The sequence below is a fragment of the Ranitomeya imitator genome, chromosome 3, assembly GCF_032444005.1.
Source record: "Ranitomeya imitator isolate aRanImi1 chromosome 3, aRanImi1.pri, whole genome shotgun sequence".
NCBI classification, from domain to species: Eukaryota; Metazoa; Chordata; class Amphibia; order Anura; family Dendrobatidae; genus Ranitomeya; species Ranitomeya imitator.
Window position 1 is genome coordinate 532,319,826 of NC_091284.1, and position 14,969 is coordinate 532,334,794.

Sequence of the window (14,969 nt, forward strand, 5' to 3'; positions counted from 1 at the left end):
GCAGCATGTCACCCCCATATGAAGCACCATGTGCAGTATGTCACCCCCATATGCAGCACCATGGGCAGCATGTCAAGCCCATATGCAGCACCATGTGCAGCATGTCACCCCCATATGCAGCACCACGTCACCCCCATATGAAGCACCATGTCACCCCCATATGCAGCACCATGTGCAGCATGTCACCCCCATATGCAGCACCATGTGCAGCATGTCACCCCCATATGCAGCACCATATGAAGCATGTCACCCCCATATGCAGCACCATATGAAGCATGTCACCCCCATATGGAGCACCACGTCACCCCCATATGACGCACCATGTTACCCCCATATGAAGCTGACATGATGAAATGAAGTCATCGCGTCAGCTGATTGGTGGAGGAAGTGGCTGGAGGCTAGATTTTAACCTGTTCCATACTCTGTTCCTCAAGAGATAAGCCTCTGACAGATGCCAACAGTTTATATCTCTGTTGGAATAAGGTCTAGCCATAGAGTGCATGTTTGTGTGTAAGCTAGATGAAATTACTTTTTTTGGCCAACTGCTGTTTCATGTGAATGGTCATCATTGTGCCTATCTAGATTGTATAGCTAGTTGGATAGGAGTTAGCACTTTTCTACCTTACCACACACAATATTGTATTGTATTTTTTGTTATAAAGGACTGTATGGTATGAACTGCAAGCCAGGGATTGGCCATTCAAAAGTCAAGCAGCCGAGGCTCTAATATGGCAAGTTGGAAGTGGCGAAGGCGTGAAGCAGGTGTTGTCTACTATAAGTCTTGGAAAAGAGGTCACTGTAAGTATATGTAAAAAAAAGTATATGAAGCCTCAAAATTCTGACTCATTGAAGTGGATGTCTCAAAAAGACATCCCCTGTCCGTATGCTCTACTAGGGTAAGGAATTCCCCAGCTTGGGACCTCCCTTTGATCAAAAAAGGAGAACAACTTTGGAGGACTTCCAATGTCCATATATTACATCGATGGCCTTTCATCTGAATCGCCATTGTGTATTATGACTTAAAGGGAATCTATTAGCAGGTTTTTACTATGTAATCTGAGAGCAGCACAATATAGGGGTAGAGAGCTTGATTCCAGGAATGTGTCACTTGATCAGCAACTTGCTATAGTTTCAATACAATTAGCATTTTATCAGGTGGAGATTATCACTGCCAAACCAGGTGTCACATGCAAGCCAGATCAGCTAATCTGTGTAACTCACCCTCAGCACTGATTGGCAACTTGCTGATAATGCACATTGTACACAGGAAGCTGCCAGTCAGTGGTGTGGGCAGGGTTATACACAGCTCAGTAATCTGACATCTGCTACATTTTGAGGAGAAAAAACAGGGATTTTATCAAAACTGCAACAATCAACCCAGTAAGTACATCGCTGGAGTCACTCTCTCTGCCCCAACGTAATGCAGCTTTCAGATTCCATAGTAGGAAAAATCTGCTTACAGATTCCCTCCAGCTCAAAATGTCTAGATGTTCTAAACTCCAACATGAAGGCTGTTGTCTGCAGTGATACAGCCTCTTTAATATATAATTTGACTTTTCTTTAAAGTGAATGACACTGCAAGGTTTGTAATTTTTCATAAACTTTTGTTTCGTACAGGAAATTCTGGCTGCATGTTGGTCATTTGACTTTAATGAGCGACCCAGCTTTACAATACTGATGGATATGTTAGAGAAGCTGCCAAAACTTAACCGAAGGTTGTCACATCCTGGACACTTCTGGAAATCTGCAGAGTAAGTATCCCTGCAGAAATAATTAGGAAGTCAGTCTGGTCCCCTCAAAATACTTCATTAGAAACAAGGGTAATTGTTCAATGTCTTAGATGCCACATGGCAAGTGCAATACAGTTATACAGTTAGGTCCATATATATTTGGACAGAGACAACATTTTTCTAATTTTGGTTAAAGACATTACCACAATGAATTTTAAACAAAACAATTCAGATGCAGTTGAAGTTCAGACTTTCAGCTTTCATTTGAGGGTATCCACATTAAAATTGGATGAAGGGTTTAGGAGTTTCAGCTCCTTAACCCCTTCACCCCCGGAGCTTTTTCCGCTTTTTCATTTTCGTTTTTTGCTCCCCTCCTTCCCAGAGCCATAACTTTTTTGTTTTTCCGTCAATATGGCCATGTGAGGGCTTATTTTTTGCGGGTCGAGATGTACTTTTGAACGATACCATTGATTTTACCATGCCATGTAACAGAAAACGGGAAAAAAATTCCAAGTGTGATGAAATTGCAAAAAAAAGTGCAATCTCACACTTGTTTTTTGTTTGGCTTTTTTGCTAGGTTCACTAAATGCTAAAACTGACCTGCCATTATGATTCTCCAGGTCATTACGAGTTCATAGACACCTAACATGTCTAGGTTATTTTTTATCTAAGTGGTGAAAAAAAATTCCAAATTTTGCTAAAAAAAAAAAAAATGCGCGATTTTCCGATACCCGTAGCATCTCCAATTTTCGTGATCTGGGGTCAGGTGAGGGCTTATTTTTTGCGTGCCGAGCTGGCGTTTTTAATGATACCATATTGGTGTAGATACGTTCTTTTGATCGCCCGTTATTGCATTTTAATGCAATGTCGCGGCGACCAAAAAAACGTAATTTTAGCGTTTTGATTTTTTTTCTCGCTACGTCATTTAGCGGTCAGGTTAATCCTTTGTTTTTATTGATAGATCGGGCGATTCTGAACGCGGCGATGCCAAATATGTGTAGGTTTGATTTTTTTTTAATTGTTTTATTTTGATTGGGGCGAAAGGGGGGTGATTTGAACTTTTACATATTTTTTATTTTTAATCACTTTTTTTTTTTTTTTTTTGGCATGCTTCATTAGCCTCCATGGGAGGCTAGAAGCATGCATAACTCGATCGCCTCTGCTACATAGAGGTGAAGTACAGATCACCTCTATGTAGCAGAAATGCAGGGTTGCTTTGAACGCCGACCACAGGGTGGCGCTCAAAGCAATCGGCCATCAACAACCATAGAGGTCTCAAGGAGACCTCTGGTTGTTATGGCGATGCACTGCTGACCCCCGATCATGTGACGGGGGTCAGCAGTGCGAGGAACTCCGGCCGCGCGGCCGGGAGTGCTAGTTAAATGCCGCTGTCAGCGCTTGACGGCGGCATTTAAAGGGACACTGTCACCTGAATTTGGAGGGAACAATCTTCAGCCATGGAGGCGGGGTTTTCGGGTGTTTGATTCACCCTTTCCTTACCCACTGGCTGCATGCTGGCTGCAGTATTGGATTGAAGTTCATTCTCTGTCCTCCGTAGTACACGCCTGCGCAAGGCAATCTTACCTTGCGCAGGCATGTACTATGGAGGTCAGAGAATGAACTTCAATCCAATATTGCAGCCAGCATGCAGCCAGCGGGTAAGGAAAGGGTGAATCAAACACCCGAAAACCCCGCCTCCATGGCTGAAGATTGTTCCCTCCAAATTCAGGTGACAGTGTCCCTTTAACTAGTTAATGAGCGCGGGCGGATCGCGATTCTGCTCGCGCTCATTGCGCGCACATGTCAGCTGTACAAAACAGCTGACATGTCGCGGCTTTGAGGTGGGCTCACCGCCGGAGCCCACCTCAAAGCAGGGGATCTGCCAGCTGACGTACTATTCCGTCATTCACATATTCCTTTGTAGAGAGAGGTATCTTCCAAAGGAAAAACGAAGTGAAAATGAGGAAGGTAATTTAAAAGTATAATGTTTATTAACAATAATTAAAAAGCAAAACAATCAAAAACACAAAATGTGGATAAAATACAGGGGATATTTCAACACCAGACAAAATCTGGGGAGACGGACCTGCCTCATATGGTCACAGGAGATAATGAAAGCCCAGAGTATCACAAATGATAGTATTGGTGGTGACACTAGTATATGTAAGGCTAATTAGCAAGACACTGCATGAAACTAGTACCCAGTTGTGGTATATGGCCACTGTGCAGAGTATTCCCCTCTTAAGCTGGCAGGAAGGAACCTAAAGTATATCCAGTGGTGCAAACAAGTATGCTAACCACCTGGAAAAAGGATTCCTGTAAAGTTGCCACAATAGAAGGGGTACCTAATAATGAAAGGCAAAGGTACACATATCGGTGATCTCAGGGTTAATTACCTTGATGTAGCTGGAGGTGCAGAGAGATGCTAGTGACCAGAGGCAGGAGCGGATCCCCGGCGCCCGACAAGCGCTGTTTCGCCGTAGCTTCTTCCAGTGGGGGCGAGGACCGTCCTCGCCCCCACTGGAAGAAGCTACGGCGAAACAGCGCTTGTCGGGCGCCGGGGATCCGCTCCTGCCTCCTGCCACTGGTCACTAGCATCTCTCTGCACCTCCAGCTACATCAAGGTAATTAACCCTGAGATCACCGATATGTGTACCTTTGCCTTTCATTATTAGGTACCCCTTCTATTGTGGCAACTTTATAGGAATCCTTTTTCCAGGTGGTTAGCATACTTGTTTGCACCACTGGATATACTTTAGGTTCCTTCCTGCCAGCTTAAGAGGGGAATACTCTGCACAGTGGCCATATACCACAACTGGGTACTAGTTTCATGCAGTGTCTTGCTAATTAGCCTTACATATACTAGTGTCACCACCAATACTATCATTTGTGATACTCTGGGCTTTCATTATCTCCTGTGACCATATGAGGCAGGTCCGTCTCCCCAGATTTTGTCTGGTGTTGAAATATCCCCTGTATTTTATTATTATTATTATTATTTATTATTATAGCGCCATTTATTCCATGGCGCTTTACATGTGAGGAGGGGTATACATAATAAAACAAGTACAATAATCTTGAAAAATACAAGTCACAACTGGTACAGGAGGAGAGAGGACCCTGCCCGCGAGGGCTCACAATCTACAAGGGATGGGTGAGGATACAGTAGGTGAGGGTAGAGCTGGCCGTGCAGCGGTTTGGTCAATCGGTGGTTACTGCAGGTTGTAGGCTTGTCGGAAGAGGTGAGTCTTCAGGTTCTTTTTGAAGGTTTCGATGGTAGGCGAGAGTCTGATATGTTGTGGTAGAGCATTCCAGAGTAGGGGGGATGCACGAGAGAAATCTTGTATGCGATTGTGGGAAGAGGAGATAATAGGGGAGTAGAGAAGGAGATCTTGTGAGGATCGGAGGTTGCGTGCAGGAAAGTACCGGGAGACGAGGTCACAGATGTATGGAGGAGACAGGTTGTGGATGGCTTTATATGTCATGGTTAGGCTTTTGTACTGGAGTCTCTGGGTGATGGGGAGCCAGTGCAGGGATTGACAGAGGGGAGAGGCCGGGGAATAGCGGGGGGACAGGTGGATTAGTCGGGCAGCAGAGTTTAGAATAGATTGGAGGGGTGCAAGAGTGTTAGAGGGGAGGCCACAGAGCAGGAGGTTACAGTAGTCAAGGCGAGAGATGATGAGGGCATGGACTAGGGTTTTTGCAGATTCTTGGTTTAGGAATGTGCGGATCCGTGAAATATTTTTGAGTTGGAGGCGGCAGGAAGTGGAAAGGGTTTGGATATGTGGTTTAAAGGAGAGATCAGTGTCAAGGATTACCCCAAGACAGCGGGCTTGTGGGACTGGGGAGAGTGGGCAGCCATTTACTGTAATGGATAGGTTTGTTGGGGAGATCGCGTGAGATGGGGGAAAGATGATGAATTCTGTTTTGTCCATGTTAAGTTTTAGAAATCTAGTGGAGAAGAAGGATGAAATAGCAGACAGACATTGAGGGATTCTGGTTAGTAGGGAGGTGATATCTGGTCCAGAGATGTAGATCTGTGTGTCGTCAGCATAGAGATGATACTGAAAGCCGTGAGATTCTATGAGCTGTCCCAGGCCAAAGGTGTAGATGGAGAAGAGCAGGGGTCCTAGAACTGAACCTTGCGGGACTCCGACAGATAGGGGGCGAGGTGAGGAGGTGGTGTGTGAGTGGGAGACGCTGAACGTACGGTCAGTTAGGTATGATGAGATCCAGGATAGGGCCAATTCTGTGATGCCAAGGGATGAGAGGGTCTGCAGCAGCAGGGAATGGTCCACTGTGTCAAAGGCAGAGGACAGGTCCAGGAGGAGGAGGACAGAGTAGTGTCGCTTGCTCTTGGCGGTTAATAGGTCATTGGTGACCTTAGTTAGGGCAGTTTCAGTGGAGTGGTGTGACCGGAAGCCTGATTGAAAGCGGTCGAAGAAGGAGCAGGAAGATAGATGGGAGGACAGTTCAATATGGACATGTTGTTCCAGTAGTTTTGAGGCAAAGGGGAGAAGCGATATAGGGCGATAGCTAGATACAGAGGATGGGTCAAGAGAGGGCTTTTTGAGGATAGGTGTGATTGTGGCATGTTTAAAGCTTGAGGGGAAAATGCCAGTTGTTAGTGATAGGTTAAAGAGATGGGTTAGGGTTGGGATGAAGACTGTGGTGAGGTTTGGGATGAAGTGGGATGGGAGTGGGTCAAGTGCACAGGTGGTGAGATGCGATCTTGAGAGTAGAGTGGAGAGTCCGTCTTCTGTAATGGTGGAGAAGTTGGTTTTGGAGGTGGAGGGCTGGGTAGTTGGGAGGAAGGGTTCTGGGGGTTGTTTACTAAAATTGTCTCTGATGTTCTCAATTTTCTGCTTGAAAAATGAGGCGAAGTCTTCAGCTGAGATGAGTGGGGAGGGAGGAGGTGCTGGGGGACGGAGGAGAGAGTTGAAGGTGTTGAATAACTGTTTGGGGTTGTGAGACAGGGAGGATATGAGAGATGAGAAGTACGTTTGTTTTATCCACATTTTGTGTTTTTGATTGTTTTGCTTTTTAATTATTGTTAATAAACATTATACTTTTAAATTACCTTCCTCATTTTCACTTCGTTTTTCCTTTGGAAGATACCTCTCTCTACAAAGGAATATGTGAATTACGAATATTTGAAGTGACTTTTGCCTGTTCTAAATAGGACTATGGGAATTGTACTATTCCGTCAGCTGGCAGAAAGGGGTTAACATGTGCCACCCTGTTTTTAACTAGACCAAAAGTAATTGGACAATTGACTCCAAGGCTATTTCATGGACAGGTGTGGGCAATCCCTTCATTATGTCATTCTAAATTAAGCAGATAAAAGGCCTGGAGTTGATTTGAGGTGTGGTGCTTGCATTTGGAAGGTTTTGCTGTGAAGTAAACAAGCGGTCAAAGGAGCTCTCCATGTAGGTGAAACAAGCCATCCTTAACCTCGAAAACAGAAAAACCCATCCGAGAAATTGCTACAATATTAGGAGTGGCAAAATCTACAGTTTGGTAAATCCTGAGAAAGAAAGCACTGGTGAACTCATCAATGAAAAAAGACCTGGACGCCCATGGAAGACAACAGTGGTGGATGATCGCAGACTAATCTCCATGGTGAAGAGAAACCCGTTCACAACAGCCAACCAAGTGAACAACACTCTCCAGGAGGTCAGCGTATCAATATCCAAATCTACCATAAAGAGAAGACTGCGTGAAAGTAAATACTGAAGGTTCACTGCACGGTGCAAGACACTCATAAGCATCAAGAATAAAAAGGCTAAAAAACATGTAAAAAAGCCAGCACAGTTCTGGAATAACATTCTTTGGACAGATGAAACCAAGATCAACCTCTACCAGAATGATGGAAAGAGAAAAGTATGGCGAAGGCGTGGTACAGCTCATGGTCCAAAGCATACCACATCATCTGTAAAACACGGCGGAGGCAGTGTGATGGCTTGGGCATGCATGGCTGCCAGTGGCACTGGGTCACTAGTGTTTATTGATGATGTGACACAGGACAGAAGCAGTCGAATGAATTCTGAGGTATTCAGAGCCATACTGTGTGCTCAGATCCAGCCAAATGCAGCCAAACTGATTGGTCGTCTCTTCATACTACAGATGGACAATGACCCAAAACATAAAGCCAAAGCAACCCAGGAGTTTATTAGAGCAAAGAAGTGGAATATTTTTGAATGGCCAAGTCTGTCACCTGATCTCAACCCAATTGAGCATGCATTTCACTTGTTAAAGACTAAACTTCAGACAAAGGCCCACAAACAAACAGCAACTGAAAACCACCGCAGGGAAGGCCTGGCAGAGCATCAAAAACGAGGAAACACAGCGTCTGGTGATGTCCATGAGTTCAAGACTTCAGGCAGTCATTGCCAACAAAGGGTTTTCAACCAAGTACTAGAAATGAACATTTTATTTAAAATTATTTAATCTGTCCAATTACTTTTGGTCTCTTTAAAAACAGGGTGGCACATGTTAAGGAGCTGAAACTCCTAAACCCTTCAACCAATTTTAATGTGGATACCCTCAAATGAAAGCTGAAAGTCTGAACTTCAACTGCATCTGAATTGTTTTGTTTAAAATTCATTGTGGTAATGTCTATAACCAAAATTAGAAAAATGAGAAGAAAGAGCGCAAAGCATAGTGTACACAAGGCGATGATATATCAAAAAACGGCTTTATTAAAAACAATGCCAAGTTAGACAGCAAAATACAATTAAAAACATTTAAAATTGTGATGGAGCGACATGCAAGACAATGCAGGGCAGGTGAGTAAGAAATGTGCAAACAATACAAAAAATATTGAATGTTCACAGAGATAGTCCACATACATGGCAGAAACAATATGTATAATAGAAAAAAAAAAGCTCAAAAAGGAAGTGGCCTCCAATGTGTAGGACCATAAAATAAGTGTAGAGTGATATTAGACTAGTAAATAAGACAATAGTAAAGCTATCATTTATAGGTACTGGACCAGGGAGCACAGTCCTAAGAGCCTAAAAATATACAAATATATAAATTACTAATAAAAAAAATGTCATGTATGAAGTTAATACCAATATACATATACAGTTACAAGAATGGCACTTATAAATATAAAACATGCATGTAAACATATCAATTATGTGTATCACAGAATAGCAAGGCAAAAATAGGCCAAATATAATCACATGCAAGAATAGGTCATGAAAAACCGCACCATTGTCAAAGAATAGTAAATGTGGACTGTGCTAGTATTGTGTCATGTCATACTTACTAAATCAACATGCCCTGGGTCTGCCTGCTCTGCCCCAGAGCAGGCAGACCCAGGGCATGTTGATTTAGTAAGGCCTCTTTCACACTTCCGTCTTTACAGATCCGTCGCAATGCGTCGTTTTGGGAAAAAAAACAGATCCTGCAGATGTGCTCACAGAATGCGTTTTTTTTTTCCCAAAGACTTGTATTAGCGACGGATCGCGACGGATTGCCACACGTCGCGTCCGTCGTGCGACGGATCCGTCATGTTTTGGCGGACCGTCGTCACAAAAAAAGTTCAATGTAACGTTTTTGTGTACGTCGCGTCCGCCATTTTCGACCGCGCATGCGTGGCCGAAACTCCGCCCCCTCCTCCCCAGACTGCAGAATGGGCAGCGGATGCGTCAAAAAACTGCATCCGCTGCCCACGTCATGCAACAAATTCACAACGTCCGTCGGTACATCGGCCTGACGCTTTGCAACGGGCCCGTAACGACGAAATGTGAAAGAGGCCTAAGTATGACATGACACAATACTAGCACAGTCCACATTTACTACTCTTTGACAATGGTGCGGTTTTTCATGACCTATTCTTGCATGTGATTATATTTGGCCTATTTTTGCCTTGCTATTCTGTGATACACATAATTGATATGTTTACATGCATGTTTTATATTTATAGGTGCCATTCTTGTAACTGTATATGTATATTGGCATTAACTTCATACATGGCATTTTTTTGATTAGTAATTTATATATTTGTATATTTTTAGGCTCTTAGGACTGTGCTCCCTGGTCCAGGACCTATAAATGATAGCTTTACTATCGTCTTATTTACTAGTCTAATATCACTCTACGCTTATTTTATGGTCCTGCACATTGGAGGCCACTTCCTTTTTTAACTTTTTTTTTCTATTATACATATTGTTCCTGCCATGTATGTGGTATGTGGACTGTCTCTGTGAACATTCAATATTTTTTGTATTGTTTGCACATTTCTTACTCACCTGCCCTGCATTGTTTTGCATGTCGCCACATCACAATTTTAAATGTTTTTAATTGTATTTTGCTGTCTAACTTGGCATTGTTGTTACTAAAGCCACTTTTTGATATATCATCGTCTTGTGTGCACTATACTTTGCGCTCTTTCTTCTCATCTTTTTACGTTTTGGTCGCGCATTGAGTAGCACCTGGCTAATTTGATTAATTTCATTGGATTAAGTGGTGCCCATTTTTTTCTTTCCATTTTCAAAATTAGAAAAATGTTGTCTCTGTCCAAATATATATGGATGTAACTGTAGATCTGTACCCGAAACAGAGGTTTGTCAGTAGGCGTAATGTTCGGTATCCGTTCTGTTAAAGGAATGTCAGAATAATCTCTATTCAGTTACATATCTGTAATTGAGTAAATTACAATGAAAAATATTTTAAAACATGAAATAAAAAAGTGATTTTTTTTTATGATACCGTTAAGCATTGCTTTAAATATACTTTAGCGTTTTGTATTTATCCATTATAAAAGAATTTGGAAACAAAATGTGTTCATATTTAAGGGTATGTTCACCTTCGTAATTTCAGCGTTTTTTTCTGCAGCAAAAGTGCAGAATGTTTGTCGCAAAAACCGCTGCACAGAGAACGTGCGTTTTGTTGTGGTTTTTATGCGTATTCGCAACATTTGTCCTTGCTTGTTGAATGGGTTAAAAGTGCTTGGAAAACTCTGAAAGAATTGACATGCTGCATCTTGTCAAAAACGCAACAGGGCTCAAAATATGTTCAGAAAAAAAAATCAGTGTGTACATAAGATTTTAGAAATGTCATTAATTATACTGGTGCTATAAAACGCTGTGTATTTTATGAATCAAAGATATCGAAAAGCTGTAACTGCCTTGTGTGAGCATACCCGAATTATTGTGCTGCAAAACTGCTGTGTCTACATTTCTCGACTTCTAAGGCAAAGTTATTAATTGATTCTTTGTACCTTCTTTCCCCCCATGGATCTTATTATTTGCTGATTCCCTTGCTGCCATTCTTCCTTCCACCTTCCATGGTCCTGCTGTCGGCCCTGGCACACCACTTTGGATATCTCTGAACTCATCTGTTGATCCTTTGCTTCCTCTCTGCTTGGTTTTCTTCTGCATCACTTATTTCTCCATATATCCTGTATTTTTACATTGCATGTAACGTCAGTAGGCATTGGAACAATTTTTACACAAAGGGTCAATTCTACCAACATGGCTTTTACATCCACTGCCCTGTTGCCAATAAATAAACGGACAGGCTTATTCCTTATCGCCCCTGCAGTCTATTAACTTTTTATTTTCTATAACTAAGGATCATGAAAGAAGTGCTAGGTAATATGTAACTGCTCAAATATACATTAGGGGAATATCTGAAATTAAAGAGGACACTTTTTTTTAGACTTGGGTCACTTTTATAAAGCTTTCTTCTTACTGTCATCAATGGCTAAAAAGAGGACTTGGGCAGAGTTCAAGCAGCCACAATCTGGACGAGCGCCTACATTAGACTGAAAGTCTCCGGAACGTAATATATACATGAATTAATATAAGTAATGTAATGTAGTAACATAAAATAACCCTTACAGCCACAGACTTGTCATTCTTCAGACACGCAGCAGATTTGGTCTTTAGATAATATATGTAATAAAGATATCTATGGTAACTGTTATTAAACCAACTGAGATTTCAGTAGTGACCAGGGTTCAGTAGTTCCTAAAATAGGCAGCATGTGAATGCGCATCACACTGACTACTGACCCTGAAAAGGAGAAGAATTCTGACCCAAGTTCTGCTTTTCCTGCCTTGATTTCTAATTTTAGCGTTGGGGTAATTTTGAGCATAACCTATGGCTCCAAGGTGACTGAGACTCAAGAAAATTGCTGCTTGTGGGTGATTTGAATGTTTCTTTGTTGTTATGTGTTGCAATGTCAATTTTTACATGGCCATTCGCAGCTTTCCATGGGGGGACCCTGCTGTATTCTTTGTGGAGACTTGGCCTTAAAGTAGACATACAAGTTTTTTTATTAATCAGATCCATGCAGGAAAATTGTCATGTCACGTCAGTTGTGGTGTCTTTTCTTTATAAATCTCGCCTTTTCCGCTTCTGATTGCTTTGTGCCGTTACTAATACATTTTTCGTCTTTTAATTATATTGTCTTAACCACATGAGGATTGTTGATTAACTGTGTTTTCTCCTCTTCGTAGGTTATAGCTGCTGGCCATCTAACTGGGCTCTGCCTTGCATGCTTCCATGCGTCTTCTAATCTACAGCTTCGTGGACACTTACCTTCCATCCACAAAACAATTAACCACCAATATAAGCAAACCTTTTTAACCCTTGGATGTATCTACTGCTTTGATCTTTTTCTTGCCTGCTATTCTCTTGGTGTAGGCTGTTTGCTTGAATAACAAACTCTTGACTGCAAGAAATCTACTTGGCACTAACCATAGGACTATCTGTGTACCTAGTTTCTCAAGCACTATGGGCCAGCAGTAACTTTTTCTAAAACAGGGTTACCAGCATTTTAGTGGATTCTTTGCACTGGGTGCTTTATGTCTGTGTCCTTCTAATAAGCACTTTTTAGTCTGTGTGTGTTTTAAGATTGTCCATCAATGAACAGCACAATTTCAAAGGCTTATGCCACCATGTGCCAACATCTGGTACTGGTTTTAGACTTTGTATATCATTGTCTGTTACTTTTGCTATTGTGGCTTGGATTCCATACTTCTACAAGGACATCATTTTTTTATTTGGACAAGATGTGTTTGACATGTATAAGGATTCTGAATCTACTACAACCACAATATCTGAGATGCACTTTACAGATGGCATTCTCAATGTGCGGAAAATACAATGCTATTTCCCACACTGCTCTGCGTCAGTAATAGCTGCGTCCTCTTCTGAAGAAAAGGAAAGTGCAGTAACACCACCTGATTCTTATGTCAGAGTGACCAGTATAGAATTGGAAAGTGGTGGGAGTCGCGTCATTTACACTTTATATACAGGGTTCAGCAAGCATCAAACGGTATACACAATGCAAAAATCTGAGAATTTTTCTAGTCCACATACATATCATTCCTTGTTTTTTTTAACCCATGTAAATAAATGAATAAGTAATGAATTTGGAATTAAATTTTTAGGATCTGTTAGGCTTGAATGTTGCATTTTTGTTGGACAATCTTATAATCGGTGATATTATGTATGTATAGTGGATGAAGTACAAATGAAAATGTTTTACCTAGTCTAACTTAGACATGTTTGTTTTTGTTCCCATTCTTTTAGCATTAACAGTAGCAAAAGTATCCCCCGTTTTGAAAGGTTTGGCCTGGGAGCCTTGGAGCAGGGTAACCAAAAGATCTAATGTGCTGAGAGCTGTCTGAAAGTGATATTCATGCTTAGTACTACCGCAACCTGCAGAGATTGGAATTGCAGCCAGTGATGACTCCCTGTAATGGATATGCTTTTTTCTCTTTTAATTACTTTTTTAATTAATCCATTCGGCACTATACGGGAGCAGAGCAGTGCCTTGCCTGCCCCTCGCAGCGCTGAATGGCTTAAGCTTTAATTCTACCTGCTGATCTTGTTGTTTACATATGATTTTACGCACGTGAGTTGTATTGTGTCTATGAGAGTGAATAAATGTGACTGACTTTTTTTTTTTTTACTTCTATAAATGCTACAGAATTACTTGTTCTTCATCCCTAAGCCATAATGTGCTTTTGAGGCAATACAAAAAAGGCATATTCCTGCTGTCAAGTGAGTTCTGTGTCTAAGCTTACTATCTTACTCTGACGAATATTAAATACAGCAACGCATTAGTTCTGTTGATAGCAAGGTTATGAAACCTATTAGAGTGGTGGACAAACGATGACACTTACTGCTCAGGTACTCGCTCTATAGTAATACAGAATGGTTAAACATTTTACTAAACGTCCAACATCTTAAAAATCTGCTTAAATTGAATCCTCTGTCATCTTTTACATTTGTGAGTGTACATCACAATTTTTGAAACGATCAACAAACGATCAGTGGATTACAAAAAATGTGAGCAAAGAACCACTGGACATTTTCATCAGTAATTGATGCAATACCTTATGTTAGAGAGAACCTGTCAGCTATCTTTATTTTCCTATGTCAACTTACTGTTTCAGTAAATCATTGTATCCATCATAAACTAACAATTCTGCAGTAATTCTGTGAACAGATCCGAAATTCAGTAAGAATCCAAATCAGTTGGTCTTTGCGTTATAATTTTCTTAAGGCTTATCTGCAATTGATGCATCTGTTTGACACAGATGTGAACTTTGCTTAATATACCCATTGTATATTACGTATCTGTTTCCGCTTGTAACAGATGGCAAAATATTAATTAGGACATCACAATCTCTGGTCTAATATATTTAAAGTCACTGAACTTTAGGCCAGGGTCGGACAAGTGTGCGAAAAATCACCTTATATTCATCCAGAAAACTTTTCCATGCATTTGCCATTTACTGTATGTGTCTGTATTTAAAGGGAACATGACAGCTGACACATGCTGCCTGATCTTAGGGCAACTTGTATCAGAAACTAGATGTATGATCTCAGGCAGATATATTTGACTCTGAAACACCACGGCAGGGCGCGCTGTAGACTAGTCGGACAGGTGAGTCCACGGCTAGAGATGAGCGAACTAAAAAGTATTGGGTTTGTACCAGACAGTTAGTCTACGGCACAAAACACCAAACACAAACTTCTCCCGGAAGTCCATTGCAAAGTTCAGAGTTCCGGAGGAAGTAGAGAGAAAGAAGTCCAAGAGAGAGAGAGAAAGATTGATTTTCCAGCTCAAAAGTTTGGGTCCCCATTGTTTTCAATGGGGCCTGGTTCAAGTTCGGATACAGTTTTGTTAACTGAACCCACCTTAGGAATAAAGTTTGGGTTGTGTACCAGTATCCAAACTTCCACGGGTCTGCTCATTCCTATCCCCGGC

General features: G+C 41.6%; 1 protein-coding gene across 5 annotated transcripts in view; it reads left to right on the plus strand.

Moving 5' to 3' along the window:
- The window catches only part of KSR1 (kinase suppressor of ras 1), a 313,042-nt gene extending 298,850 nt beyond the window's left edge, over positions 1-14,192 (plus strand). For 2 of the 5 annotated variants that reach the window (XM_069757808.1, XM_069757805.1), the window contains 3 exons: positions 663-798; positions 1,618-1,751; positions 11,175-12,197. In XM_069757808.1, the coding sequence (XP_069613909.1) occupies positions 663-798; positions 1,618-1,751; positions 11,175-11,253 (349 nt within the window). In that variant the 3' untranslated portion in view covers positions 11,254-12,197. The other 3 variants (XM_069757809.1, XM_069757806.1, XM_069757807.1) reach the window with 2 other exon arrangements.
- Positions 14,193-14,969: the final 777 nt, after the last annotated feature.